The sequence below is a fragment of the Sebastes umbrosus genome, chromosome 7 (genome assembly GCF_015220745.1).
Source record: "Sebastes umbrosus isolate fSebUmb1 chromosome 7, fSebUmb1.pri, whole genome shotgun sequence".
In the NCBI taxonomy this organism is placed as follows: Eukaryota; Metazoa; Chordata; class Actinopteri; order Perciformes; family Sebastidae; genus Sebastes; species Sebastes umbrosus.
In genome coordinates this window covers 20887333-20914997 of record NC_051275.1, presented here as the reverse complement: position 1 = coordinate 20914997, position 27665 = coordinate 20887333, and the positions used below count along the sequence as shown (strand labels likewise).

Sequence of the window (27665 nt, the reverse complement as noted above, 5' to 3'; positions counted from 1 at the left end):
TATAAATTCATAATGCACAGATAGCCGATACAGCGACCGATAACTCCTTTAATGTACATATGGGCAGCCTTGTTTTAAGACAGAAATGATCCTGATCAATAACAAGTCAACTGGCTGAAAGACATGCTCTTAGTGTCCACTAGGGGTCACTAATGAGGGCTAATCCCAGATGTCCAACTGGACCAACCTCAAGATACACTATCTGATGTGATTGTGCTGTTGATGAATTGATAGGGAGCAGTGTGGTGTGGAAGTCAAGCTGTCAAATCAGTCCTCCTGTCAGCCAGCCAGCTCACAGTCAGTGGCTGTCTCCGCTGTCAGTCACTGTCCTCATGTAACCCCCCCAAGAAACACGCACACACACACATTTTACACACAAATGATCCCTGTTTATACAGCAGGAAGGCAATTAAATCCCCGGCACTTCTATTGCAATTTTAATGTTGTGTGCCTCTCCAGCCCTCCTTCACACACTCCCCTCTTTTTTTTTCTTTTTCTAACAAACACACTCAAACAGTCTCACAGTCTTTCATCGAAACCACCCACACCCACTCCACCCTTCCCTAGAGAGTGGGTGACTATTCTTGAAGCAGACGTGTTTCCTCATGCATTGGACCGGGCAGTTTCTGTGCCATGGCTTTTCTTTGTGTGTGTGGATTTACTTAATCTGGTATTTCTCTGGCACTTCCACCTCTGACTGTAGATTAGTCAATGAGACTGGCATTGGCTAAAAATTTCCTGAGGAAACCTACACGGTTAGTTAGAAATAGGTTACTTCTTCTTCATGTAAGTTGCGTTCATCTTTATGGCAGCTGTGACCCAGTGTGACTCAAAGTAGTACTGACCTCTACACTCAATTTAATCTATTACAAAATATTAACTCCACTGGCTGCCGATTTACTCAGACAGGAACAGTGCTGAGGTAATGGAGTGCTCCAGGGATGATGTATTTTTGTAAGCCAACCAGGAAGTTAGCATCGCACTGGGTTTCCTCGACAAAAAGCCAATGGGACTTTCCTATTTGGTTTTGGATTATTGCAGAAAATAAGCTCTGTGGCCAACATACGTTTATGATATTTACACGTTATGTTCAACAAGATAATCTTCATAAATGAATACCACTTTCATGATTTTTGAAATGTGAATTTACCGTATACGAATGCAATCGCCAGAAGTAAAATGCTAACATTAGGCTGTAAGCGAACTACACCACGGTCACATGAGCGTGAGTAAACACAACGAGGCTGTAAATGCGGTGTTGGCATGACGTTTGGTAGTCTCATTTAGCCACTTGTTAGCAACCGCCTTTTTTAAGACACAAAAAAGGCTTCAAAATTCATGAGTGGGGTATTTATTAATGTGTTTTATGTCGTAAAACAAAACCTTAAAATCTCTAAGGCTTGTGTTAACCACCCTTATTTCAGGCATCTAACTAAAAACCCTTCAAAAAACCCATTGACTTCCAGACGAAGGAACCGGAAGTGCTAAAATGCCAATTAATTTCCGGGTTTTAGGACTCGTTCCTGTAGTACTCTATGGGGAGTTGTTCTTATATTAAGTGCTGAATCTTTTCCCTTCTTCTAGAGGATTTAGCCAGTGAGTGCCGGGGGTCACTGGGCCACTGTCTCCTCCAGGACACAAGCTTCATCAGCTGGAGGGAACCGAATTTCAGGTCCAGAGAACAAGAGAAAGAAGTGGTAGATGTTTTTTGATGGCCTCATTCACCATCTGTGAAAGGTAAAAAGGGCAAGAGAGAGAGAGAGGAGAGGACATTTGAAGACAACCAAACAGCTTGATAATAGAAAGAGGGAGTGTGGAGAGACAGGATGAATATATGTGGAAAGTGATGTTGAAGCTTAAGTTAAGGGGGGCGAGGGGAGTGATAGTATAACATTTGAAAGTAGGCCTGTGAGAACGGTAATGTTAGAGATGGAGAGTGAAGGATGGAGAGAGACACAAGCGGAGAGTTGATGACTCGGAGGCAGATTTGAAATCAGAACCGAGAAACCAGATTTACATGCATATTCATATGGAAGAGGGATGAAATAGATAATGGGAGGAATGAATCAGTGTGTCCCTGAGGTCTGTTTGTCCTGATTGGGTTGTTGTATTTGCTGCTCTGGTTTGTTAACAACTGTTTTATTGATGAGGATTTGCTCACTCCCAACCTCAAACACACACACACACACACACACACACACACACACACACTCACTCATCCACTCCAGTGTCTGCGAGTTGTCGCTACTGACACAGTGACCCAGTCCAGAAGATGTAGGTTACCCTTCCTTGCAGCCCTCTGGGTTTCTGCTCATACTCACAGGAGCTGACTGGGAAATCACTGCTACTGACGCAGAGCTGATCCATTTCATAGTGCTATTGTTTACTGAGCAAAAGCCAAGATTTTGGCTGCGTACTTGAAACAGAAATATGATGACAACGGCACTGGTGAGGCGGTCGAGCCAGGAGGAAGTCCAAATCAGCAATAGTAGAGGAGCTCACACTCAGAGGAGTGGAGTGGGATACTGTGTTAGTTACGTTTTGACCTGGTTACCTAAGTGCTTATTCTTAACATTCAAAGAAAAATACAATGTATGTGCAGTATGTAAAATCTTCTGATCTTTTCCTCAACCTCAGTCTTCTAAAAGAGCTCTAATAGCTTCATATATGCCAATAAAGGTTGTTATGTTATGTTATGAGAGACAGTACTGCAACAGTTTCTTAAAATCTCTGTATGCATTCTTGTAATGTAAAATATTATATACTGGGCCCAGGAAAGGACATTATATTTCTGCTATATATACTGCAATTTGAAAAAATACAGGGATATTCACCCTACCCTTTTGTTAGCTACATTTTAAAGTTAAATGCTTCAATCTGGTGCAATTCGAGAGCAAAATTAGCAACAATAAGAACAATTTTACGCTCTCAATTTAATCATAAACACATTGGTTGTATATATCTATATCCAAAAGTGAAGCCAAAACATCTCAATCCCCAGCTGGAGGCTGATTTGATTTGATTTGAAGCGTTTGATTTGATTTGCAGCGGAGTTTTCTATGAGCAGATTGCACATTTTAAACGTCAATATCGCAGGCGATCATGTTCATTTAATTGTGGGGAGCCAAAATTGTGATCGCGATTAATATTTGATTAATGGTGCAGCCCTACTAGTAAAGAAAATATTTGACTCAATAGGGCTAAATTTTGTCTTGTTCTTACCCCCATCTTGTCCCTACATACATTCTTACATGTAACAAATACACTGTAATTTAGAGACAGTACAAACTAGTCAGAAAACATGAGATACTTAAATATACTTTAATTTTTCTCACTGCCACATCTTAATACTTGTGCTTTCAGGCTCTGCAGAAGTTAGCGAGCCAGTACCTAAAGAGAGACTGGCCTGGAATAAACCCTGACGACCAGAGAACAGACTACAGGTAAGTGTGTGTGTGACATTTAGAAGTATGCAGTCATACTTTCCCATAAAGCAGAGCTAAAAACATATTTTGCAGCCATTCTCAGTCGCTTGCACCTACAATTGCACCACCGAGATGAAAGCCCAATATGTGCTATGCTGAATTGCTCCGAAATTCTAGGCAAAGCATAATATGGTCTTACCGCACATTTATGAGTCATTATTTACTGTAACAGTGGTACTGAAATATAAAACCTTAAGCTGGATCCAACTTATTATTGAATCCAGAAATGGAGGCATCAACTCTCCAGTTCACAGTTTTACTGTTTATTGGTTTTAACATCTACTGCAACATTTCTGCACAAATCTTTTTCCCTTCCAGGTACACACACATACAGTTTCTCAGGCAAACACACAGTGGTGTAGGGAATTTAAAAAAGCAGCCACTCTGCAGGAGAACTTTTTGGCTTTTCAAACCAATTGCTCTTGGTAGTGTGAGTTATAGGACAGCACCCATCCAGCATTTTTCTGCTTTTTCTCTCCAACTAGGAATGTGTATGCAGTGTGGAGGTCCTACTTAGAGGGTACAGTGCAGGTGAGCCAGTCCAGGCTCAACGTGTGTGACAACTACAAGAGTCAAGTATCAGAGCCTGCGAAGACTGTTAGACTCTACAAGGAGCAGCAGCTCAAAAAGGTGATGACAGTTGGAGTTTGTCATAGTTTCCTGAAGCAATCTTTGTTCTCTATCCCTCTCTAAAACGTACTTCATGACTCATGTTGGTCTGCTTTTTTTCTAACAACTTGTCTGTTTTCCCTTTTTCTCTTCACAGACCATAGATCAGTTGAGTGGCATTCAAGCAGAGCTGCAGGAGTCGGTGAAGGAGTTGGCCAAAGCCAAGAAAAAATACTACGACTGTGAGCAGGTTGCCCACGCTGTACGAGAGAAGGCTGACATAGAGGCCAAGTAAGCTCACCACAGCGCCGTACAGTATGTGTGTTGTACGGAAAAATAAGAATGACTGAACAGATGGTCTCCATTGTCAGAAAGATTACCATCAAGCAAACAAAGTTGGTTAACCTCAGGGAGAGAGAATGTGTGTGTGTGTGAGACAGATAGAGAGAAACATCAGCATGAAGGCTGAAAGAAGCAATCAATTACATATAGTGGTGTTTATGAGTCAGACAAAGAAAATACAGATGAAAAGGGACCAAAACGCCACAAGAACATAAGTACAGAACAGAAGTTTGACAGCATTGATGGGTGAAGTTTTCTTGGCAATAAAATAAACCTGAATCAAGTCTGTAGACATTTAAAATACACATTTTAGTTGTTTTTTTCCCCCCTTTGAAGGACAGATAGAAGCTCTGTCAGATATAACATGTTTTCTCTGCAGCTTTTTAGGTCTAGATTGAAATGTATTTTTAATTATATAGTAAGTTTAATACTTTTTCTCACTAAATAGTCCACTGAGTAGTAGAGTTTCTTTACTGACTCACTTAGACCATACACATACTCTGTTCCCCAAGGTACATACTCATTTAATCATACACATACAGTGTCTCTGAATAAAGCCAGATAAAATGCCATAGCATAATTATAAATTCAAAAGCAATATTTTTATGTGAGGGGAAAAAAAAACGAATAAATAAATACATAAAATAAAAGGAAGAAAAATAAATAAATTAAAATAAAATAAATAAATAACAATAATAATAATAATAATAATAATAATAATAATGGTAAGAAAGTAAGTAAATGAGTGGAAACTAAATTAAAATGTGTTAAAATAATAATCATGATCATAACAAAAAGGAACTATATAGTATTATAATAAAATAAATACTAACAAATTAATAGGTAGATGAAAGCTTGCAAGACAGTACTGGAAGAAGGGGCTATATGAGTGTCACCATAATAGTTCCCCTTATTCTTCTTAATAATAAAAACACACTTCCACACGGGCCAAATAGGAGGGATAGTTGTAGAGTTTCTACTCTAAGTTAAATATTTTGAAGCTTTTTACCACAATTAGTACCAAAGTTTGATCCAGTGCTGATGAGTATTGTTTTCCTCTTGGCCCTCCGTAGCACGGTGACATTTTCACTTCACTGAATTCTCGTCTCCGGTTAGCGCCCACATCGATTGGCCAGTCAACTCTTTTCTGTTCTCTATCACTCAGTAGAAAGGCACAGCTACAAAAATTACTGCATTGCCGCTGTGCCGCTATGTGAGTGTGTACGTGTGTGTGTTTCAGTAGAGAAAAACGGCGAGACATTAGTCATTGTCGGGCTCAAGGAACACACAGGGAGAAGTTGGTGTGAATGTAGAAACACGCCACTTGGCTACATGAAGCATAAGTAGAAACACCACACATTATACTCACACACATACAGGCAGACATCATCGCACACTCATAATGCATTTTGCATCTGTATGTGTGAGAGTTAATGAAATACAAATGGCCTGTTTTCATGCACATAAGCACAGTGGAATGAAAACGCAGACCACACAGGCTCACTATCATTTCATGAGACGGGTCTTTCTGAAATATAAATCACGATGGCCGGATCAGGCTGAGATTTATTGATCCAGCGTGATCAGTGTCAATATATAATGCCTGCTCTGAATCAGAGGTTAGACATCAGAGTTATGATGTTGTAGAAGTGCCTGGATCTGTTTCTCCTCTCTACCTCAACTTTGTTGTGATGTGTTGATGTGATTAATTAAATCTATGATAGATGCCTTCATATTAATTTGTTAGAATAAGATCCAAGATTAACTTCTTTGCTTGCTCTGTTTTGTAATTTCAGGTCTAAACTGGGTCTGTTTCAGTCAAGAATTAGTTTACAGAAAGCAAGTGTGAAGGTAAGAGGGCTCACTCATAAAGACACAAACACAACACCGTCACTCCCTCTCAAGGCAGACTCTTTTAAACCACGATACAAAAGCAAAAATGGTTGTTTCACTTTGCTTCTCTAATGAGCCCGGAACCTAAAAAGAGACTCATGTACTCCGCTTGAAGCATAAAGCTCTGGTATGTTACTGTAATGCAGTATCATCTGTCTCTTTCATTTCAGTTGAAAGCCAAAAGAAGTGACTGCAACTCCAAGGCGACACAAGCCAGGAACGACTACTTGCTAACGCTAGCTGCTGCCAACGCTCACCATGACCGCTACTACCACACAGATCTACTGCACTGCATACAGGTATTTACATAAAGATGGATACAAAGAACTGAAAGATGTGAGAGAGAATCCACGTCCTTGCCGTGAATGTGAGCATTTTAGTAAAATTGTACATTTCTAGGCAGCTGAAATTGTCGTTTGTAATGCTATAATGACATTTTCTTTTACTACAACAAGTACTGACTTAAGAAAATCACGAGCTGATAATACCCAGAGGGATTTTCCAGGAACGGGGACACATTTCCTGCTTCCAAAATTCAAAGGGGGGAGCTACTTTGAATTAAAGCTTAATTTGGGATAAAATGTCTTCCTTTTATGAGCGCGCAAAATCAGACTCCCTTTCAGCGGCACCGAAGTGGTTGGAGGGGGGAAAAAAAAAAATCACACACGAGAAAGTGATGATTTCACAGTTTCGAGTCTTCAAAGAGAGTCATATAGACTTCTCTGGATTTGTGATTTGAAAGGAGGCTTATGTGAAGAAAAAGTCCTGCAAAATGAGCCACTCTGATGTTTGCTTTTACCAAATGATCGGTAGGCATGAAATTATATTATGTGGAATGAACTTTAATAAGGCCCGGGAGGATTTCTCAGAAAGCTCTGACGTAGTTTGTCATTTACTTTTGTAGACAGAAAACAAAAAGGTCATCAAAGGATGGATGCAAATAAGTTTGCTGCATCACTGATGTTTTGCTTCTTCAGTGTGCAATGAATCGGATATTCTTATGGCATTTTATTAATTTAAGTTATGACCTCATCCCTGTAAGTAGACAATTTGCTGTCACTCACATTATATTATTTCATCAGTGGTAGCAAGCTGCTGCTGTTGTTGTATAGAAACATCTGGTACTGCATGACTTTTCTGGCACATGCACACAATCAAAACACGGGAAAAAAATCAGACTAAAATATCTGCATGCCGTTGTGGCTACAAGACAAGAAATCCAGGTCTGTGTTTGATACGCACACAATCAAACACTGACAGAGAGACACACCTCAGCTACTGTGTGGTTTATAAGTTGAGCAGCTGAGTGACGGTGATGTCATCCTTTTTAAATACTGTGCAAACATGTCGGTCTGACTCACACACTCATATGTACACAGATGTTTTCTTTGTCCTGACAGTCGTTAGTCTCAGATATGACTGATGAACACAGAGACACGCATGGAGACAAACACATTAGAGTAGCTGGCTGACTGGCTGACTGCTGCTTTCATTTTTCCTGTCAATCTGAACCACGAAGTAAGTTGCATACATTCAGAATAAATACGCTATAGATGTAAAAGTGAAGCTCATTAATGTTTCTATCGGCTTCTCTCTCTCTGTCTTCTATTTTTAGTTGCTTTCTTTTTTCTTTCTTTGCTTTTTCCATTTGGTGTAATTTCTATCTTCGGATGCTCGTCCCTGCCTCCTTGTTTCTCTCTCTGCCTTGAGGCGTGTATGAGCATCTATACTATGAGGCCATTCTGAATAATAGATCCTCAGCTCCCCGCAACAGAAGGACAGGACTGCAGGGAAATATGCACATACACAAATACATGCAAGCACACACAAGAGAATGAGGGACATTGCTAGAGGGAAGCAATCTGCTCGTCCCTCCTCTGCAGTATATTTTTTTTATTGTGGTGTTTACAGGTCTTCACCTGAAAGCCACCGATAACAACACTCCTAACAGGGGGAACCAAAATTTGCATCACAAAAAAAATTCTTTTCTGTTTTTTTGCCCCACAGAGATATGTTGAGAAACGCAGCAGCAGACCATACAATATATGCATAACCAAAAACAGCACAATATAACCCTGAAAACATTATAGTAATAGTTGTAGCGCTGTAGAACCACAGAACTATGTTTTTAGGGGTTTCTCCATTCATCATGGTCTCCATTTCCCACAGTGCTCTTAGTGCATTGCATTGCTGTGAACATTATTCATTGGATACAGCCATGGGAGGGCATTTTGGAATAGGGACATATAATTCAAAATGTAATGTTCAGATATGCCAGCAATTGCTAGTAGTGAAAGTTTGGCAGCTCTCACTAGATCAAGACCTTTTCTGTCTTTAATATCAAACAATATAGAAGAAGATAATAAACTGAATGGGATAGATAATAGAGTGGTTTTGTAGATATGAGAATTGAAAGCCTGTCAGTATATATATATATATATATATATACTGACTGTAATGACTGTGGCTGCAGGAACAACATGCATCTTGCACTGAGCGCTACTGTCCTTGTCAATGCGACAGTTGTAGTGAAAGGGCAGTGGAGGAACAGACTGCTCCACGTCTCCCTCTGGTGTTGGCAGTCGATGCTCTAACTGTCCCCTGCTAGACACATACACTTACTTACACTTACACCTCTGCCGCCCTGCCTGCTCCACTGTGCTGTACTTATTGTTCAGGCGGATGCAGTCATTCAACCCCAAAACACACACACACACACACACATGACCACGATATGGGGCTTTTTCTAGAAGCTGACTCACTTCGTTTCAACACTACCGTAAATGGATGAAAGGAGGAGGGGAGGAAGAGGAGAAAGGGGGAGGAGGAAATGAGCAGAGTGATGAGGGAACATTTAGAAAGAAGTCAGCCAACATCCCGCCCTTAATGACATAATTTCCTCGTCAATTTCCCCATTGTTTTACAAGTCTGTGTTGTGTGTGTTGTGTGTATAAATGCTTCTTTTGTTGGTGTTATGTGCGTATTAAACAAATGTGTTTTTGAATGTTTAGAGTAGAAAAAGACAAGTGTAGGTGCTAGTGGGAGGTTGTAGACTTGGCCTGAAACATCCCCTGGCCGGCACAGAGTGTATGCAGGTTTTCTGAATGTGTGAGCTTTTAGAAAGTACTTTGGCTCGAGGAGAGTATGAGCGTCTGAGTATTTCAGAGAGTGTGTGTTTGTGTGTGTGTGTGTGTGTGTATGTCTGCGGTCTCTATGTTTTGTTGAATTGGAATCTGAACCCCTTCACCTTCCCCTGCAGCTGCGTGAACGCTATCCAAAGAACACACACACACACATACACACGCACACACACACACACACACACACACACACACACACACACACACACACACACACACACACACACACGCACACACACACGTCTCCCATACACTCATTCTGTCTCTCTCTCGCTTTCATACCTTTTCAAATGCTCACTCTTCCCCTCTTACCTCCTCCTCTTCCTCTCCATTAGCCTCTCTCTCTCTCTCTTTCCTCTCTGTCTGATCTGTCTGTTTGGCAGCATGGCCTACAGCTTGGCAGCACCACTGCCACGGCTCCCCATAGAAAGGCTGTTCATTTGGACTGCATTAACATGTCTTTATATCGCTGCATCAGAATCCTCTAATCCTCTAATGATAAGAGCTGTCAAATGAAAACATCTGCTCGGTTTCCGTCCTTTCCTTCGACTCCGCTCTTGTCTCTCATTGTTTTTTCTGTCACTTTATTTAATTCACAAAAATATGTGTGCTACAGCATAAGGCAACATAACATATGCCGTGTGTAGACTAGAATTTTTTTTTTGGCAGCAATGCCAGGCCAGTGGTGAGACTATGTGTGTAACAAACCAAGTTTTAACACTTGTTAAAGTGAGACCTTTATTTAAACACCCACACAGAGGTGTTTTCAATCACTCTGATTGATTAGACTACTAGTCAAGTTAAATGGTGCCTTCAAATGGGGTCGTGTTTACCGCCTTCACGAGAAGAGTCCATAAGAACGCCCCTCTCTTGTGGTATTCACGACCTCGTAAGTGGAAAGTTTCTGAAAGCTCTGAGTTCATGACTTGTGATGTGTTTGTTGACATTGTCAGAAATGGCGGAAGCCATGGAAATTAATTTTTCAGTGCATAATAAGTGAATATATTATAATTTTAGTCACATATTGTTTTTCTTCGTAGTTTTACAATAGGTCTGAGGAAAATGTTGATGTTCCCAACGGCCTCATCTTTTTCCTCTGTCATTATGCCTTTGCATTTCCTGCATTTTGTTAAATTGTTAGCCTTTGTGGCTTCTGGACGCCGAGAGTGACGTTAATATTGCCATGGCTTCGCAGCGGTGTTTTCACGACTTAACCACTTCAATGCCAAGCGTGTGTACACGACTTCCCACGTTGTAAACACGAGCTCATGAGTTTCATTTGATGGCAGCAAAAGCTATGCTTGGAATTATGTATTGATGTCGCAAAACCGGACCAATGAGAACGATAACGGGGGAAGTTGTCCCGCCCTAACAAGTGCAACAAAACTAAAAGGAGAGTGAGGGAGCTGTCAATCAATCACAGTCTGTACACACCCACACAGTGTTGAGAAGAGCTCTAATTAGGCAACACAAGTGAAAACACCTGTGTGTGTTGACATTACGTGTTTATCATATTGTGACCTGAGGGCAGATACAACAACATGTCTGACTTGTCTACTATTGTGACACTCACAGGTTAAGTGGGTATTATTGCTAATTTTGTGTATAGATTGGATAGTTTGATTAGTTTTCATTGGAACTGCTCGCTAAATGTATTATATGTTGTTTGAGGCTGTTGTGTCCTAATTATGACTATGTAAACATTTGAATAAGGATTCACTCATCAGATGTCTTAAAGACAAACATGGCTGAAAGTTGTACAAACAAACTTAGTGCAACATACACATCCTTGAGGGTGAAGTGTTCCTCCGGGTTCAAAACAGGTCAGGAAGAAGACACACAATAGTTGTGGTTAAATGATTGAAATAAGGCGCTATTGTGCACGGAGGTGTGACGGTGACATTCAGTCACGTCTGAATGGATGTAGAAGAACTAATATATTGCTAAAGCCTTTGTAACTGGCTTTGCTCACCTACTCTTTGACCCTCTGGCTGTCTCTTTCTTGGTGTCTCCTCCTGATCCCCCTGTACTCTCTACTTTATCATTAAGGATTATGGAATTATTGAAATAATCCATTCTTCACTGTAACCTCTGGTCCTTCTCTCTCTCTCTCTGTGTGTCCTCTAGGCCTTGGATGGCAGGATCTATGAGCATGTGAAAGACTACCTGGTGGAGCTGAGTCGTACCGAGCTAGAGGCCTCCCAAGCCACACACAACACCTTCCAGTTCTTGTTGGACAAATCCACCAGGGTGAGTCAGATGTGTTACAGACCTTCTGTACTCACTTGTAAGTTAGTACTAGTAGAAATGCAGTGTTGTTGTTTTTATATATATTATATTATATTATATATATATATATATCAAAACAGATACTACGGGGAATATCCATCCATCTTCTTGACAACTTAGCATAATCACAGTGCTTTTTTTGCAAAAAAAACTGCACATTGACATATTGAGTTCATTTGTTATTACGAGGTTTTTCTCACATTACACGGTAGGGGAATTCTGCCTATAGGATTGGAGTTTGGAAACATTGTTCAGCATTTTGATAAAAACTATTTCAAGCTGAGGAATGCAGGAATGCTAACAAGACTTTTCTAAGGAAAACAAAAGACAAATGCTGAAACACAGAGTATAAGAAACAATATGACGCACAGTCGGTACAAACTGAAAACTAATGCCTTGAATTTTTGTAATGTGTTTTGTGGTCTTGTTTGTTGTGTTTATGTGTCTGTGTAAAGCTTGCAGTCTACTCCAAATGAAACTGAAACAAGTCTCAAAGGGAGAATGATGGATTTATAACCAAAACACCACTCTGTGATTGTTTTTCATCAATATAGTGTGTGCAGGCTAGCTGGCAGAACAGCTGAGCTCATCACCTCTTATTACACCATCACCTGCAGCTGGCCTTAGGGCGCTTTCACAAGCCAACATTTAGTCTGTTTTAATCTAACTCTGTTGCGGTTCGTTTTAGAGGTTGTGAACGCAGTAATCGTACTTTGGTGTAGACCAAAACAACCGGTCCGAGACCACCTCTCGCAAGTGGTTTCCAAGCGAACCAAAGCGCAGGCTCCCTGTGCGGGCATTTGTTGAGATGGACTCAGTTAAACGAGGTTAACATAAGTGGGAGAGGATGGACCTGGACTTTTTAATATTCTAAATAAAGTCCACAGAAATAGTGACATTTATAAAGTCACTGGAGATAAACTGGAGGAGAAGGGATTCGTGCGCACAGTAGATTAGTGCCAAGTCAAAGTGAAAACACTTCGACAGCAATATTTCAAAGCGCGTGATAGTTCGCTCCATCACGGGGGAACGTAGGCTGTGGTCAGCTTCACTGAGGTTACATGGATTCCAAAAAAATTGACAAGTTTTCACAGCAAAAAACAAAAAACACTGTATTAACTATGTCCCTCTGTCTTTCTCTCAGATAATACAAGAGTACAACCAGCAGTTGTTCATGCAGGAGAACCCGGTGTTTCACAAAGCACACGATTTCCAGTTCCAGCCAAGCGACTGTGACACGGTGAGACACGCGTATTGTTTGTTGTTAAATTTGTATTGTTTGTGTATGAACCTGTTTATTCCTGTCTCTTTCAAACACAGATACACACACGCGCCTTTTCCCTCCCACCTTTTCTGTCCTCTCCAATATTGCGCTTTACATCCGTGGCTAACGTCTTTAGCTCGTCTCAATCAGTTGAATCGCTGAAACATAATTCATGTACCTTTTTTTATTCTTGTGATTTTAGAGAATCCCATTAATACATGTGGGGCTGAGAGGCTTGCCAAGCTGGAAATCAGAGAGCCAAAGCTCTGATCATTCATATATTCTCTAGAGAGATCTTTGGCTCTTGTGTTTCCAGCCGTTGGAGATTTCTTTATGTTAACAATTCAGGATGGAGTTGTCCAGATAACAGCATGACAGAAGCATGAATCTACTCTGTGTTCTAATATTAATCGTTTTAACAGCTAATGTTATGTGTCCACTGAGAGCTCTTCTTTGTAGTCCTAGCTGCTTTTTATAATTTACATATGTTGCATAATAATTTTATAATTTCTTTCAAATCAAGTGGTTGCTGAATGTTCAAAATATTTCAAATCGATCTCAAGTCTGTGTGATGAAAATGCAGCATGTCTCACCCCTCTGGAGACTTGTTAAATATTGCTGGCTAAAAAGGAGCTGTCTCCCAGTGGACACTGGTCTTAAATCCTCTATAGCTGTCCTTTTCTCTTGTGTCTGAGTCATTTTGTGCTCTCTTGTTTCTCAGCTTCTTTCACTCGCTCTCTCTCACTGTGTTCAGACACATTGGGCCTCATGCAAGAACATTTTTGTATTCCTGTCCTAACTTTCTCTTACTTTTTTTCGTACCTTCAGCGGGCTCGTACGAGTGTGCCACGTCAGATTCAGCAAATGCTCCTAACTTCAGATAACTGTGTAAATGACCTGCGTAAAACATGATGAACGGAATGTGCGTTCATGAGAATTGTAAATTAGCATAATTAAAGTCCCAATGATATCATATAAGGCTACGCATCCTGCCCCATTCATCTGTCTCTGCCAATACATCAGCACTCCTCCAAGGGCCTGACTCGCATCAGCCATGACGCCTACTTACACTTCCCCTTGATCGAATTTACTCAACGAATTGCAGAGTCAAACAGGATAATGTCAACGTAATGGTTTTCAAACTCAAAATTGCTTCAAATTAATGAAACATACAATCCATTAGTGAAAAACTTGGGTTTGGATAACCGTAGACTATTGCACATGACTCCTACAACAGGTCTGGACCACTCGTGAATTTGCTGACTTGACTATGACTTGCCCCAAACTGCATGCGATTATCATAAACGGGCATGTTTCTAAAGGGGAGACTCGTGGGTACCTATAGAACCCAATTTCATTCACATATCTTGAGGTCAAAGGTCAAGGGACCCCTTTGAAAATGGCAATTCCAGTTTTTATTCGGAAAATTTAGTGCAAGTTTAGAGCGTTATTTAGCCTCTTTCGCGACAATCTAGTATGACATGGTTGGTAACAATTCCTTAGGTTTTCTAGTTTCATATGATGCCAGTATTTTCTCTCTAGCTTTAAAACTGAGCCCGCTACAACCCGTCAAATCACAAGTTGCATTAGTGCGTTAAAGAAATTAGTAGCGTTAAAACAAATTTGCACTAACGCGTTATTATCACGTTAACTTTGACAGCCCTAGTTCGTACCTAAGAGAAAATCAAAATACGACAAAATTGGTGAATTTGACAAGTTCTCCTAAATCACTCGTACAAGCTACTTAAGAACCAATCTGTTCGTACGAGTGGTTCTTGCACGAGGCCCATTTTCTTTCCCTCTCTGATCTTTTCCTTTACTACATAAACTGGTAACATTTCTCTAATGTGCTATTCCTTCCCTGTGCCTTCCTGATCCTGTTCAACCTTTGCTAACACTTTTCCCTAACCTTTTTTTCCATTAACCCCTCCTTGTATTTGTGTGTCTGTGTGCTTGCACTGCTGCTCTTGGGTGTGTGTGTGGGTGCGTGGACGGACGCTTGCCTGTGTGTGTGTGCCAGACTCTGAGCTCGGTGCCGCAGTTGGTGGACATTGAGCCGTCGCCCGTCAGTGCCATGAGAATGACCCTGGCACAGGTAGTCTTAACTGTTGTTAGCATTCTTCATCTTCATTCCTCCTGACACAAACCATGGATCATCTACTCCATTCATGTCTATCTGTTTATCTATCTGCCCTGGGTGACATTGACTTGAACACTCATGTATTGCCTAACAAAGCCTTGGTAAATCTTTTAATAACTCAGTTCAACTCCAACACCTGGTACTATGATTGACTGTTGCATGACACTGGTAATATATAAATCACTATGTGCGTATGACCACAGAGCAACTTAACTCTCTAACTAATGACACACTGCTGTACTAAGTACATTTATTCACGTACTGTACTTAAGTACAATTTGACATATTTGTACTTAACTTGAATATTGTCATTTGAACTTTGCAGATTCAGATAACTAATACAAAATATAATCAACAAATACATTATGATGTATTAGATTAAGCTACCCAGCAGTATATAAAGTAGTTGAAATGAGCTCTACCTTTACCAGCAGCAACATTAAAGCGATGAACACATTAATGCATCAATTATTATAATCCAATAATATAAAATACATGATTCTGAAATGGGCCAATCTGCATGATGAATACTTTTGGTACTTTAAATATATTTTGATGCTAATACTTTTATACTTTTACTTAAGTAAGATTTTGATTGCAGGACTTATACTTGTAACAGTATTTCTTCACGGTAGTATTGTTTCTTTTAGTTAAGTAAAATATCTGAGTACTTCCTCCACCACTGGTCGTAATACAGCACTGTAGGTCAACTAAAATAACCTTTACATCCCAGCTTTCATTCCTGGTAAGCAGCGTGAGCCCATCCCTCTTCCCTAAACAGAGAGTAGTGTAGTCATTACAGCATGTCTAGCCAGCATCAACACAAAGACTTTTTTTACACAGGGGACTATGTGAGCATGTGCATGTGCACAGAAACACTCAGAAGGGCCATGACTGCTTCATGCTGCAGCACACCCTCACAGGCGTGGCTACAGTTACACCTATGACATCATGCCCATTGCTGGTGTAATAAATGAGAATAAACCTGATGAATATGTGTGACGCTCTGAATTACTGGTTTTTAGATGGAAATTCAGTCGCAACTTTAGTTAAGAGTGTAGCTTCCATTTTTTTTGCAACAGGACAATCAGACCACAGTAAAGAACAGCTGTTGTTTCACATGTTTCTTATTTGATTCCTAATGAACTTCTGCTGACTATTAGGACTTTTCCAATCTACCCCCACCCTATCTACCTATTGCTATCTTAGTGGTTGCATTTAGATACATTATGAGACAAATAGTTAGTTATTATTTATTCAGGAAATCTCATCGAGATCAAGATATCCTTGGTAAGAGAGACCTGAGAACAAATTACTTATACACAAGACAAAACCACCATCATTCACACACATAGCCATATATTAAAGCAATCACAAACAATATAAGAAACATTAGTGTTAATGCTAATGTGAATGTTTCTAACTTCAAGCTGTGTTGCCGTTTATTCCAGTAGTAAGGTGCGTAGTACCGGAAACCGGTCTTCCCAAATTCAGAGTTTGTATGAGCCAACGTGTCCTGTGCTCTGGTGCCAAATTGCTACAGACGGATGAGTTTTCTAACCCCCTGCTGCGTATTCTTAATTGATTGTAAACAGGAAAGCCGCCTGTTAGAGATCAAAATGAAGCTAATTATCTTTCTTGCAGTATTATTACGACAGTTTATGTAGAGCTCTAATGCGTTGCATTGTCTAGTTGCCCCATGATAATGAAACAAGGGAGCCGTAATTGCTGCATTACTGAATACCACTGTTATGACAGTGGGTCCACAGTACTGTAATGCTTTGATACTGTCATCTGTGGTTGAGCAATGCCATCCCGACAGCACCAGATGACTTATCAGAAGCCGTAAACCTTGTTGCTGTTGCATCATCTTCTGAAATATCACCACGCTATCATCGCTCCCTGTAAATAAATGAGTCAAATGTTTGGTGTGTGATTTTTATTTGTGTATGTGTTATGGGTTGAAAGTATGATCTTTGCAGGCAGATTGACTCTGTGTATGTTTTTTTTTCTTGTAGTTGTTTGTGTGTGTGTTTTCTTTCTTTGATTCTGTGTTAGCTCGAACCACCACACCAGAATCAAGCTACTTTCTGAATGTGAATAAGTGAAAGTATTGTGTGAGTAAATTCTGTCCGTATGATGATGACGTTTTTTTCTTTTAAGTGTCTGCATCTGCAAGCAGAACCCTATAACACAGAAAATGTTGGCTGCACAATGTTAAATAATACAAAAACTAAATAAGGATAAAGGCATTCTATTCTTGTTTATTAGGATAACACCTTTAATGTGTTTTTCTTTTTGCATTAATGCATATAAATAGTGTAACCATAGCAAAGCCTTTGCAACAGTCAGAAGGCACTGCTGTCTGTTCTACTGCAGGTTGTGCAGAGACACCTTGGAGCCATGATGGTCTCCCACTGCTTTTAGAAATACTGCTGCCTTGACTTAAGTGTGATACAGGTGCTGTTCAACGTGATGTATTATATTAGTCAAGACAGCGGTATGTCTCTGCAAGCTGTGGCGATGGATCCTTTTTTTAGAAAACAATGGGAGGCTATATATGATGTGTGAAATGATGTGTTAGAAAAGACAGCAGTAGCTTCTTACAGTGGCAAAAACATCACTGGGTTTAGAGCTTTTTTTAGTGGATTTTTTCCCCCCAACAGTAATATGATAGTATAAACTTCCAACAACGTATCCTCATCGGTTCGTATGATATGTTATGAAAAGTTATTCCTCATTTTTCATTCGTTTTCCTACGAATGTCCAGCAACACTTGTCAATTTCCGCTCGTTACATGCATACAGTCTTTTCAAAATAAACTTCCGTCTTCACAGGAAACAACTTGGTTAGTTTTTGGCTACAAAACTACTTAGATCTACTAAAGATCGTAATTTAAGTACGGAAGTGACAAATCAACGTTGACGTCTGGTTTCACACGGGACACGAACAGCAGTCTCCTCACTACGCGGTGTTTGTCGCTCTTTATACTTCCTGCTTCACAGTTACGTTACACACAAATAGATTTTGTGGTATATATACAAATTACAGTGCATTACTTTTTTTTAGGTAAGAGAACAGCCTGGTTTAGAGTGAGGGGAGGACATAGAACAGGAGACCTCAGCTGTAATCAATCTACAGACATTGTGATTATATGATATGTGTCTTAAACTAATGCGCCGCCTTCCCGCCACAAGACCCCAAGGTGTAGACTTTTAAAGTCGCACTCTCCTACCAGCATTTATCGTATCACTCACACAGACAGCTACTTTTTGACACAGTCCATTCCCCCCTCCTTCATCCATGTGGTTTCAGAATAACACAGTTGTACTGTACAGTCCCCTAAATGACTGTTATTATGACAGTGGAGGTTGTAATTGAAGTACAGTGTGATCACGCCGTTTTGAGTTCACTCTGCTGTACTTCACATTTCCCTTAGCTGGCGGGCTGACTAGCCATCATTTTGCCTGTTATCACATTTACAGCAGTTGCTAATTGTTTATCATTGCGACCTTGATTTGATAAATTCACACTTGACATTGGCACATTAACACATTTAGAAACCAATCTGAATATCACAGGTCATATTTGCTAAAGGTCCCCACTACATCATGATAATTTAAAATAAAGTGCCACTTAATGCCCTATATGAGCTGTTTCACACTGACCAGCAGAACATTTTAAGGTGCTCCTGGACTTTTTAAGGGGCTAACCTGCATGCTTTATGCTTTAAACATAAAGCTGAAATACAGAATGAGGAATCTAAAGAAGCAGCATCACAGAAAGTCAATTAAAGGTCACATGCAAGGAGAAGATTCAAAGTGTTTTGCATGCCAGTATTCACATTTTCCTCGCAATATGCTGGTAGTCCACCTAAAATAAATGTTTTTTTTACTCCGTTTACTCTATTAACATTACACCAATAAACTATCAAGGTCCAATTTGCTTAGCTCTCTCCACAATATGTCAGTTTAGAGCCGCTGTTCAGATCTAGTTTTCTGCCTCCCTGCCTGAACTCCCTCCTTCGTCTGACTGTAATTAAGCTGTAAATCTCCCATGTAATGCTCTTCGTTTCACACCTATACTTAGCCAGATTTATGCCCTCTTGTTACTGAAGCGGCACATAATTAATAGATATGATGTGCATGGAAACTTGCAATTAAAATATCCTGTACCATAGTGTAGCTAACACACTTTTATTATCAGATTATGGGAACCCCAGCCTCTCAGGTCTGTGAGCACACATCAGTGACACTGAATGCATGTACATCCTGAAGCTTAGTTTGTTTTTGTTGGAAGTGACAATTGCTATTTTTTTTTAAACATCATAGGCATCATAGAATAATATATAAATGTTAGGAAAACTTATTTCCACAAAACATAGATGGAAGTGTAGCTTCTGTATTGATTTTAGTCTGATAAATCAGAATTAGGATGCATATATGAATAAGGGACACAAAGGATTGTTAAAAAATTAAGCAACTGGGATGAGGATACACACTAAAAAGTAACCTAATTGGTCCTTTAAGTATTTTTTATTAAAGGGCCAGGGTGTAACAATTATTATTCCATTTGGCAGAAATGCAGTCCGCCAATGTTGGACCGCCATGTTTCTACGGTAGCCCAAAACGGACAAAACAAACTCTGTAAAACTGCTTGGGCTGGAGTCGATAACGTTACTCGCTCCCGTCGCCACCGCTCTCTTGCTCTTGCTTCACCACTCACTTCTCACATACAAACACTCTAAGCACTGGCTCTGCTCCAAATGACCTACGCTACTCTTACAACAACTGGCTCTAGAGAAGGCCAGTCATGTTTTCACGTCGGCCATCGTAGTTCTTCTACATGCTCTGCAACCTCACCACTCGATACCGCCAGATCCTACATACTGCTCCTTTAAGAATCTAACCCTCAAAAACTCTAACGCTAATGTGCTTCATAAGGACTGTGTGCGTTGTTTCAATTCAGACTTGGGCCGACCGTGACCAAACAATCCATCATCTGTCATCAGATTTTGATTTAAAGGCTGCTAAAAAGCACAGAAGAAGAAGGAAATACAGACATCTGCAATGTGAAATTAGCAAAACTGTTTTAACTTTGGCAAAGAAAAATGTGCGTTCATGATGAATCCCACTACTCACAGCAAGAATAATATAAAGATAAAGATAAAATGTATGCTGTTCTGTCATCGGTAAGTGGTGGATTAGTGACTAAGTGTGTAAACTGTGAACTTGAAGACACATTTAATCCATTACTCTCTGAAGACAAATCACATTTAAAAAGGCCTGTTGCCGTGCAACTCCTGCTCTCTCCCTTGGTAGCACACACAACAACACACACACTCGTGCTCATTTCACATGTGGTTTTAATAGCAGCTGTTTATTTCCAAGAGAGGTTTGCAACAAACGCTGTATTCATTATGTGAGAAGGAAACAATCTTTCTCTCACACTTTTCTTTAGCTCAATTAACAGCTTCTGCTTATCACACACCTTGTGCCGCTACCGCCGACGGTGTACTTATGTGTGCATTTGTGTATGTGTGTGTTTGCCTGCCATGCTTGTCTGTGTCTGGTATGCATGTGTGTTTGCCTATATTAGAGTCGTCAGCTGGAGTCGGAGACGGGGACGACGGAGGAGCACAGTCTGAACAAGGAGGCTAGGAAATGGGCAACCAGAGTGGCCAGAGAACACAAGAATATCATACATTACAAACGAGTAAGATAGACGCTCACATTCGTTACATATACCCATTTTACGAATATAGTATGTTTAAAAAAAACTATTCCTAATGGAGTTATGTGTTTGTGTGTGTTGTTTTCAGTGTCTGGAGGAGTGTGAGGGCCACGGCTTGCCCCCCACAGAGCAGGGGAGACTAGATCTGGAGATGAAGATAGAAGACACCAAAGAAAACATACGCAAAGCTGAGGTGAGTGACTCACGCTGTCGACATGTATTTTTGATCACACAGATGATAATAATAGGATATGTTCCCTTTGCACAGTCAGTGTCTGCGTTTGAACCCGACCCTTTCTGTGTGAAGTTTGCATGTTCTCCCTATCTTATGGGTTTCGTCTGGGTTCTCCATGGAGAACGGATGGATAGATGTTTCCTCTCTTCGGAAATTAAAAGATGATTCTTCTTCTGCAAACCTTCAGTATACTTGAATATGTATTTATATGAGTAATTAGTGTGGAGTGGAGGGAAACAAGGGGAGTGTGTCTTTGTAGTGAATGGAAATGTTTTATTTTTTCCCTAAAATAAACACTGTGAAATCTGTGATAGACATTGACGCAAAAAAAGTCGGGCTAGGCAATATATCGATATTATACTGATATCTTTTCCTGCTTTTAAAGGCTGCATTACAGTAAAGTGACATAATTTTCTGAACTTGCCAGACTGTTCTAGCTGCATTATATCCACATTACAGATGATTATTTAACAAAAAAAATCTGTAAATATTTTGTAAAAGCACCAATGGTCAACCCTACAATGTCGTCGCAATATCAATATTGAGGTATTTGGTCCAAAATATTATGATATTTGATTTCCTCCATATCGCCCAGCCCTACACAAAAGTATAAAATGTCGTCGTAGACTCACTTCCTGCCGACACATAAATGCAGCATTTGCCTAAAAAACAAGCCCTCTTTTTCAGTGACAACATAAAATCCAGCCCCGTCCCATATTTCCTCTACCCAGTGCAATTATTTGGTAAATATTTTAGATGCAAACAGCAGCAGTTGGCAGTCTGCCCATCCGCACGGCTGACGGAGCAGGGTGCAGTTAGCAAACATGGCCCAGGATCGATCAATACACCTTTCACGTCGCAGGAGATGTCAAATCATTCAAGTTATTCGACCGTTGTTATCCACAAAGCCCAGTAATCCCCTGGTTTTTGCTGCACTCTGTTCAGTTGTAGAGAGTTAAACACACTTTTACACAGTTATGCCTCAATAACTCACTCGGACAGTACACAGGTCTGATATCACTACACCTATAAACATCTGACTTATGATATGAGACATATAAACTCAGATCTAATGCTATGAATGTCATTTTTCTTAGATTTCTTGCTCTTTCCTCAACTCCTCTGTCTTTCCCTCCTCATCTGCCTCCTTTTTTTCTCGTGTTCACACTCCCTCTCTTTTCCATCTACGCCTCTCAGCCTTTGCACTTGCAGAGATATCAATCATTTATGTATTGATTTCTCACAGATTCAACCTGTCACAGTGTGAATGAGATCACTGCATGATCTGTCATCCGTCTCAACTTGATCCTGTCTCCAAAGTCTCTATATCTTTTGGCTTTTCATCTCTTGTTTTTCTATTTCATTCTCTTACTTTGCTTTGCTCATTCTCTCCCTAACACCGCCTCTTTGCCTCCATACTGCTTTCTGATCAGGCTTTCACATGTCTGGCACCCTCTGCTGTCAGGTTTGGTAAAAAAAAAATATATATATATATATACATTTCACTTCTGATGTTACCTCTTTTTTTCCGTCCCCTAAGGTGTACAGCATTATCATATGTAATTTTATTGCTTTTATTAGCTATTTCAGTCAACCTTACACTGCAAGATTATTTTAGCAACCCTAATCAACCCCACCCTCTCTCTCTCTCTCTCTCTCACTCCCTCTCTCTCTCTCTCATGCCCCCTCTCTCTCTCTCATGCCCTCTCTCTCTCTCTCTCTCTCTCTCTCTCTTCCTGTCTGTTTCTGTCTCTCGCTCACACTGTCTGTCTGCTATTCTTTGCTCTTCCAGACCAGCACTACCTTGAGTATGATGATGCATATTTTATGAGCTCATTTGATCCAAATGGCTTCATTACAGAGCTCTTATCACAGAATTATAAAGGGAGTGAAAGCAGTGCGAAAAGACATTATCCAGGTTTGATTACAGCATTATCGGGATAGTGATTTTACATGAAGTCTCACCTTCATCCCATCCAACATGTTGCAGTGGCCATTTCAACACCTTATTAGCAAGGCCTATATTTAGAATGGAGCAATACAGTATATAGTATATACAGTCAATTTGTTTCATTAAAAGATATTTTTTGAGGCATCTTTACTCAAGAAATGCATGGCGTCGCTGGGTAGTTATCCAGATTTTTACTTTGTTGTCATCTTCGGTATCATCATGAGCTCAAAAACTCATCGGTGTTTCAGAAGCATCATGTCAGAAAATGCCAGTAAGAAAGACTGATATCACAGTTTGCCTCGCTACCTGCCTTCAATAACTGATTTTTCATAAATTGCCTAATTTACTTGTGACAACATCTTTAAACGCTTTGACAGCCAGCTGAGTTTCAAAATCAATGTTTATAGTCGATTCACTGACTGTGCTAAAAAATGTGACCATTTACTGCTTGTCAAACTGCAGGCGAATCTGTGAAAAAGCAGCCGATTAGACTGTTGTCAGGCTGTTAAATAGGCGTTATCGGCTGCTATAAGCACCATAGATGTGGGTCAATAGGGGCCTACTACACCCAGTATTAGGTTTTATCATCTATTCACATGGTAGATCACCAAAAGAAGGTATAAAAGAAGACATATAGTAACATTTCATTCAGTTTTAGAACGTATTATACTGTATGTTGCTTTTACGTTTCAAGCTTCAAGAGCTTGCAGACCTATTTATTAGCCATGGTTATTTTAACAATATGTTAAATTGCCAGGGAGGTTGTTTATGGACATGACTAGATACATTAGTTGATTGGATTGAGTGTTGTTCATATCATTATAGGGGAAGAGTAAGCTGGAATTTGAACTACAATTCAAATGTCTCCCCTGTCATACTAAATGTACAATTGAAGGCAAAGGAGCAGCAAAACTAAAAGAAATAAAACAGTGTCATTGTTTTCTGTCTTTGAATCTATTCTGCAGTGTTGAACAGCATCTCAGTCTTTAGAAGGATCCTCTTTTTCTCGCCACTGTTTCAATGGAATCAATAAACATCCCGAGAAGGAGCAGAGTTATGTATTCTCTGCTCTCTACAAGCATCTGATTTTGTGGCCTCTGGCTGAGTGCTTGATAAAAGACTCTGGATACTGAAACTACAGGCTGTGCATGTCTTTCCCTTGGAATTACTGGAATAGTTATTAGCCTAACAACATTTATCAGCATGATTAAACGATACATGCTGTGATAAAAGTCAAGTGTGTTTTCAGAATATAAAATGAAATGTATTTTGTATTCTTATATAAATGATATGTAATGACAGCGTGCACCAGGCCAGCCCTGAGTACTGTAGTGGAGCTTTCCTTATTAATAGAACAACATTCTTCAGAGATGAAGATAAATCAAGAGGAGGAAAAAAGGCATTAGGATGAAGTGATACACATGATATTTTGTTACGGACAAAATATAAACAAAATGTTATTTTAGTCTCGGAGGGTGTGATATTTGAAATACATGGATCATCCAGAATTACGGAAGCCTTAACATGATTCAAAACATTTTTTAATACCGTTATCTCGAGTTCACACGTTAATTATGTCGTTAACTTGAGAAAACAAACTTTGTTATCTCGAGAAAAACAAGATAATGAAATTGTTATCACGAGAAAACTGAAGGTTGTTTTCTTTTATTACTTATAATGTTTGGGTCAAATCAGCAAACAGTAAATGCATTCAAACGGTTCAGATCGATGTTAACAAGGGTACATACAATATATGGAAATAAGGAGTATAAACCATGTTACCTGTGTCCCTTATAAATTAAAATAAAAATAAAAATACACACACAAAATTGTGTAGACAAACTAAAAATAGCTATCTGATACATCATAGTGTTTATAGTGAATGCTAATTTCCGACAGGTTTCTTGTATACAAACATTACTGGGTACATGATCATTCAGGGGGCAAAACTGCTTTGGCAGCCGTTGTATTCATTGTAGATTTTGCATTGTTTGTACTTTCTTGTTGACTTTACTAGACCCCTGCAGATTCCAACCACCAGATACCATTATCATATGACCTATTAGTATGAGATTTGATTATTATCATCACCTGTTATGAAATGGGTAACATTAGATCAGGCATAAGTGTGATTTGACTTGGAGGACCAGGGTCTGTTTGGTTGACACTCCGGTCGGTGTTCAAGTTACGTGAGCCTCTCTTGATGGCCGCTCCCAGACACTTTTTCCTTAACGACTCCTGAACAGGTAGACACAAAATCCTTTCGCTAACTTCAACAAGTCCATCACTGTCAGCCATGGATGTATATATCCATGCTGTCAGCTCGATCTGGGCCGTTTGAAGTAATTTACCATTGGCTGACTTGACCCGAAAATTATGTGATCTCGGTATTAAAACAAAATGTTTGAATCATGTTCGTTTAGGGCTTCCATACAGATAACTTTTAATCAATACAAATTGTCCCCACAGTGTATTTTTCTCACAGATAAATAAACCTATGCATTAAAACTTTCTAGCTAGTCGCAAACACAAAAAGAGATCTTACCATCTTCTATATACAGCATCTTGCATGTTTGTTTTTGTCTTTCCTCTCTCGTGGCATACTTTGAAATAAAGCAAAAGTTCCCTTTGAAATTGATATTAGATGATTATTGGCCTCTTCTGTGCTGTTTTCCTCTTTCTAAGGAGTTCTTAAGGATGAGAGTGAGAGCAGTCGAGGCAAGAGGCTATCTCCATACTAATGAGCTGTTTCTCAAACTGGCTCCACCAGACAATCTGGCCTCATTAACACGTTGCATCAAAATGCTTCAGACAGAAAATGCATCAAGATAGAGACAAGACTTCCAGACACTTTACAGCACAAGCAAACACAATTAATAAGGATTGAAAAACTGATTGGAAGTATCAATGTAATCTGCACTGGCCTATTAATACCTTTGGTAAATAGAGCATGGACACAATCATAAGGGCATGTTCACATGTACTGTAGCATATTTTTGGGTATTAAAACTAAAGCTGTCAATCGATTCAAATATTTAATCATGATTAATTGCAAATTAATCAAAATCTTTTATTTGTTCAAAATGTACCTTAAAGGAAGATTTGTTAAGTATTTAATACTCTTATCAACATAGGAGTGGGGCAATATGCTGCTTTATGCAAACATATGAATATATTTATTATTGGAAATCAATCAACAACACAAAACAATGACAAATATTGTCCAGAAACCCTCACAGGTACTGCATTTAGCATAAAAAATATGCCCAAATCATAACATGGCAAACTCAAGCCCAACAGACAACAACAGCTGTCAGTGTGTCAGTGTGCTGACTTGACTATGACTTGCCCCAAACTGCATGTGATTATCATAAAGTGGGCATGTCTGTAAAGGGGAGACTCGTGGGTACCCATAGAACCCATTTTCATTCACATATCTTGAAGTCAGAAGTCAAGCGACCCCTTTGAAATTGGCCAAGACAGTTTTTCCTCGCCATAATTTAGTTTGGAACGTTATTTAATCTCCTTCCCGAGTTTCATATGATACCAGTATCTTCTCTCTAGCTTTAAAACTGAGCCTGCTACAACCACCGAAAGATCGATTGCGTTATTAAGAAATTAGCGCCGTTAAAAATAATTTGCATTAGTGTATCATCACGATAACTTTGACAGCCCTAGTTTAAACACAGCGTACATATTGCATCTATAAAAACAGAAGACCAACCTCAGTGTGTCGCTTCTTACATTCTTCCAGTTTGTTGTTTCAAATGTATCTCACATAATGTGTCATTGCTTTTCTCAACAAGTTCAGCTGTTGTATTTTTGTCTTTTGAGCTCTGCAGCACCAGAATGAGTCATTGTAAGAACGAAAAAAAGCTGGTCCCATAATTTAGAGTAATTCAATATTAGTTATAGCCACACAGCTGAGTTTTCCTCCTGCAGTATCTCTCTGCCTGTCCATCTATATTTCTGTCTAGCTTTGTGTCTGATTTATTAATCAGAGCTGTCTGTCTGTCTGAGGTTGTACAGTCTGTCCACCAGGGATCTGTACTCACACCACTGGCTGCTTATTCTACTCCTGCACAGATGGCTGAACATGTATTGGCCATTATTTCAACTTGTCTTCCTCTTTAGTCTGGTATATTCATGGTCCAACAGCAACCTTTAGCATTTGTTGGGCGCTGCTAATGGAAAGAGAAAGAATGGAGGCACTTAAGGGGCTCAGGTCTTTATTGATCAAAGCCGGAAAGTCTGTCTTGGCAGTGTGTGTGTGTGTGTGTGTGTGTGTGTCTGTCTGACTGCAAGTCTCTGTGGTGGGTGGGAGCTATCAGCTACAGTATCAATCTGCTCTGTCAGCATGAGTGAGAAAGGAAATTGATAAAAACGGTGAGACACAGAAGGAAAAAAGAGAAAGGATCAGAGATGAAAGAGAGTTGAGGAGGCGAGACGCAGTGGATGTAAATCTCAGGGGTTTCCCTACTGCTGGTTGTAGCCTGATCATATTGTCTCATTAGGAAAGAACAGTCCAGCTCCTTAAAAGAAAGTACAGCAAGTTTTGATGGATTTGCCATTTAAGAGACTAGA

General features: G+C 39.8%; 1 protein-coding gene across 5 annotated transcripts in view; it reads left to right on the top strand.

Moving 5' to 3' along the window:
- The window catches only part of LOC119491665 (F-BAR and double SH3 domains protein 2-like), a 78446-nt gene that overhangs the window by 34706 nt on the left and 16075 nt on the right, over window positions 1-27665 (top strand). For 4 of the 5 annotated variants that reach the window (XR_005207635.1, XM_037775830.1, XM_037775828.1 and 1 more), the window contains exons 4-13: window positions 3364-3443; window positions 3971-4115; window positions 4252-4385; window positions 6233-6287; window positions 6500-6628; window positions 11597-11719; window positions 12903-12998; window positions 15043-15117; window positions 20761-20877; window positions 20984-21088. Coding sequence is in view for 4 of the 5 variants with exons in the window: in XM_037775830.1 (XP_037631758.1) it covers window positions 3364-3443; window positions 3971-4115; window positions 4252-4385; window positions 6233-6287; window positions 6500-6628; window positions 11597-11719; window positions 12903-12998; window positions 15043-15117; window positions 20761-20877; window positions 20984-21088 (1059 nt within the window). In the remaining variant the exon portion in view is untranslated. The remainder of the gene's footprint in view (window positions 1-3363; window positions 3444-3970; window positions 4116-4251; window positions 4386-6232; window positions 6288-6499; window positions 6629-11596; window positions 11720-12902; window positions 12999-15042; window positions 15118-20760; window positions 20878-20983; window positions 21089-27665) is intronic. The other variant, XM_037775831.1, reaches the window with a different exon arrangement.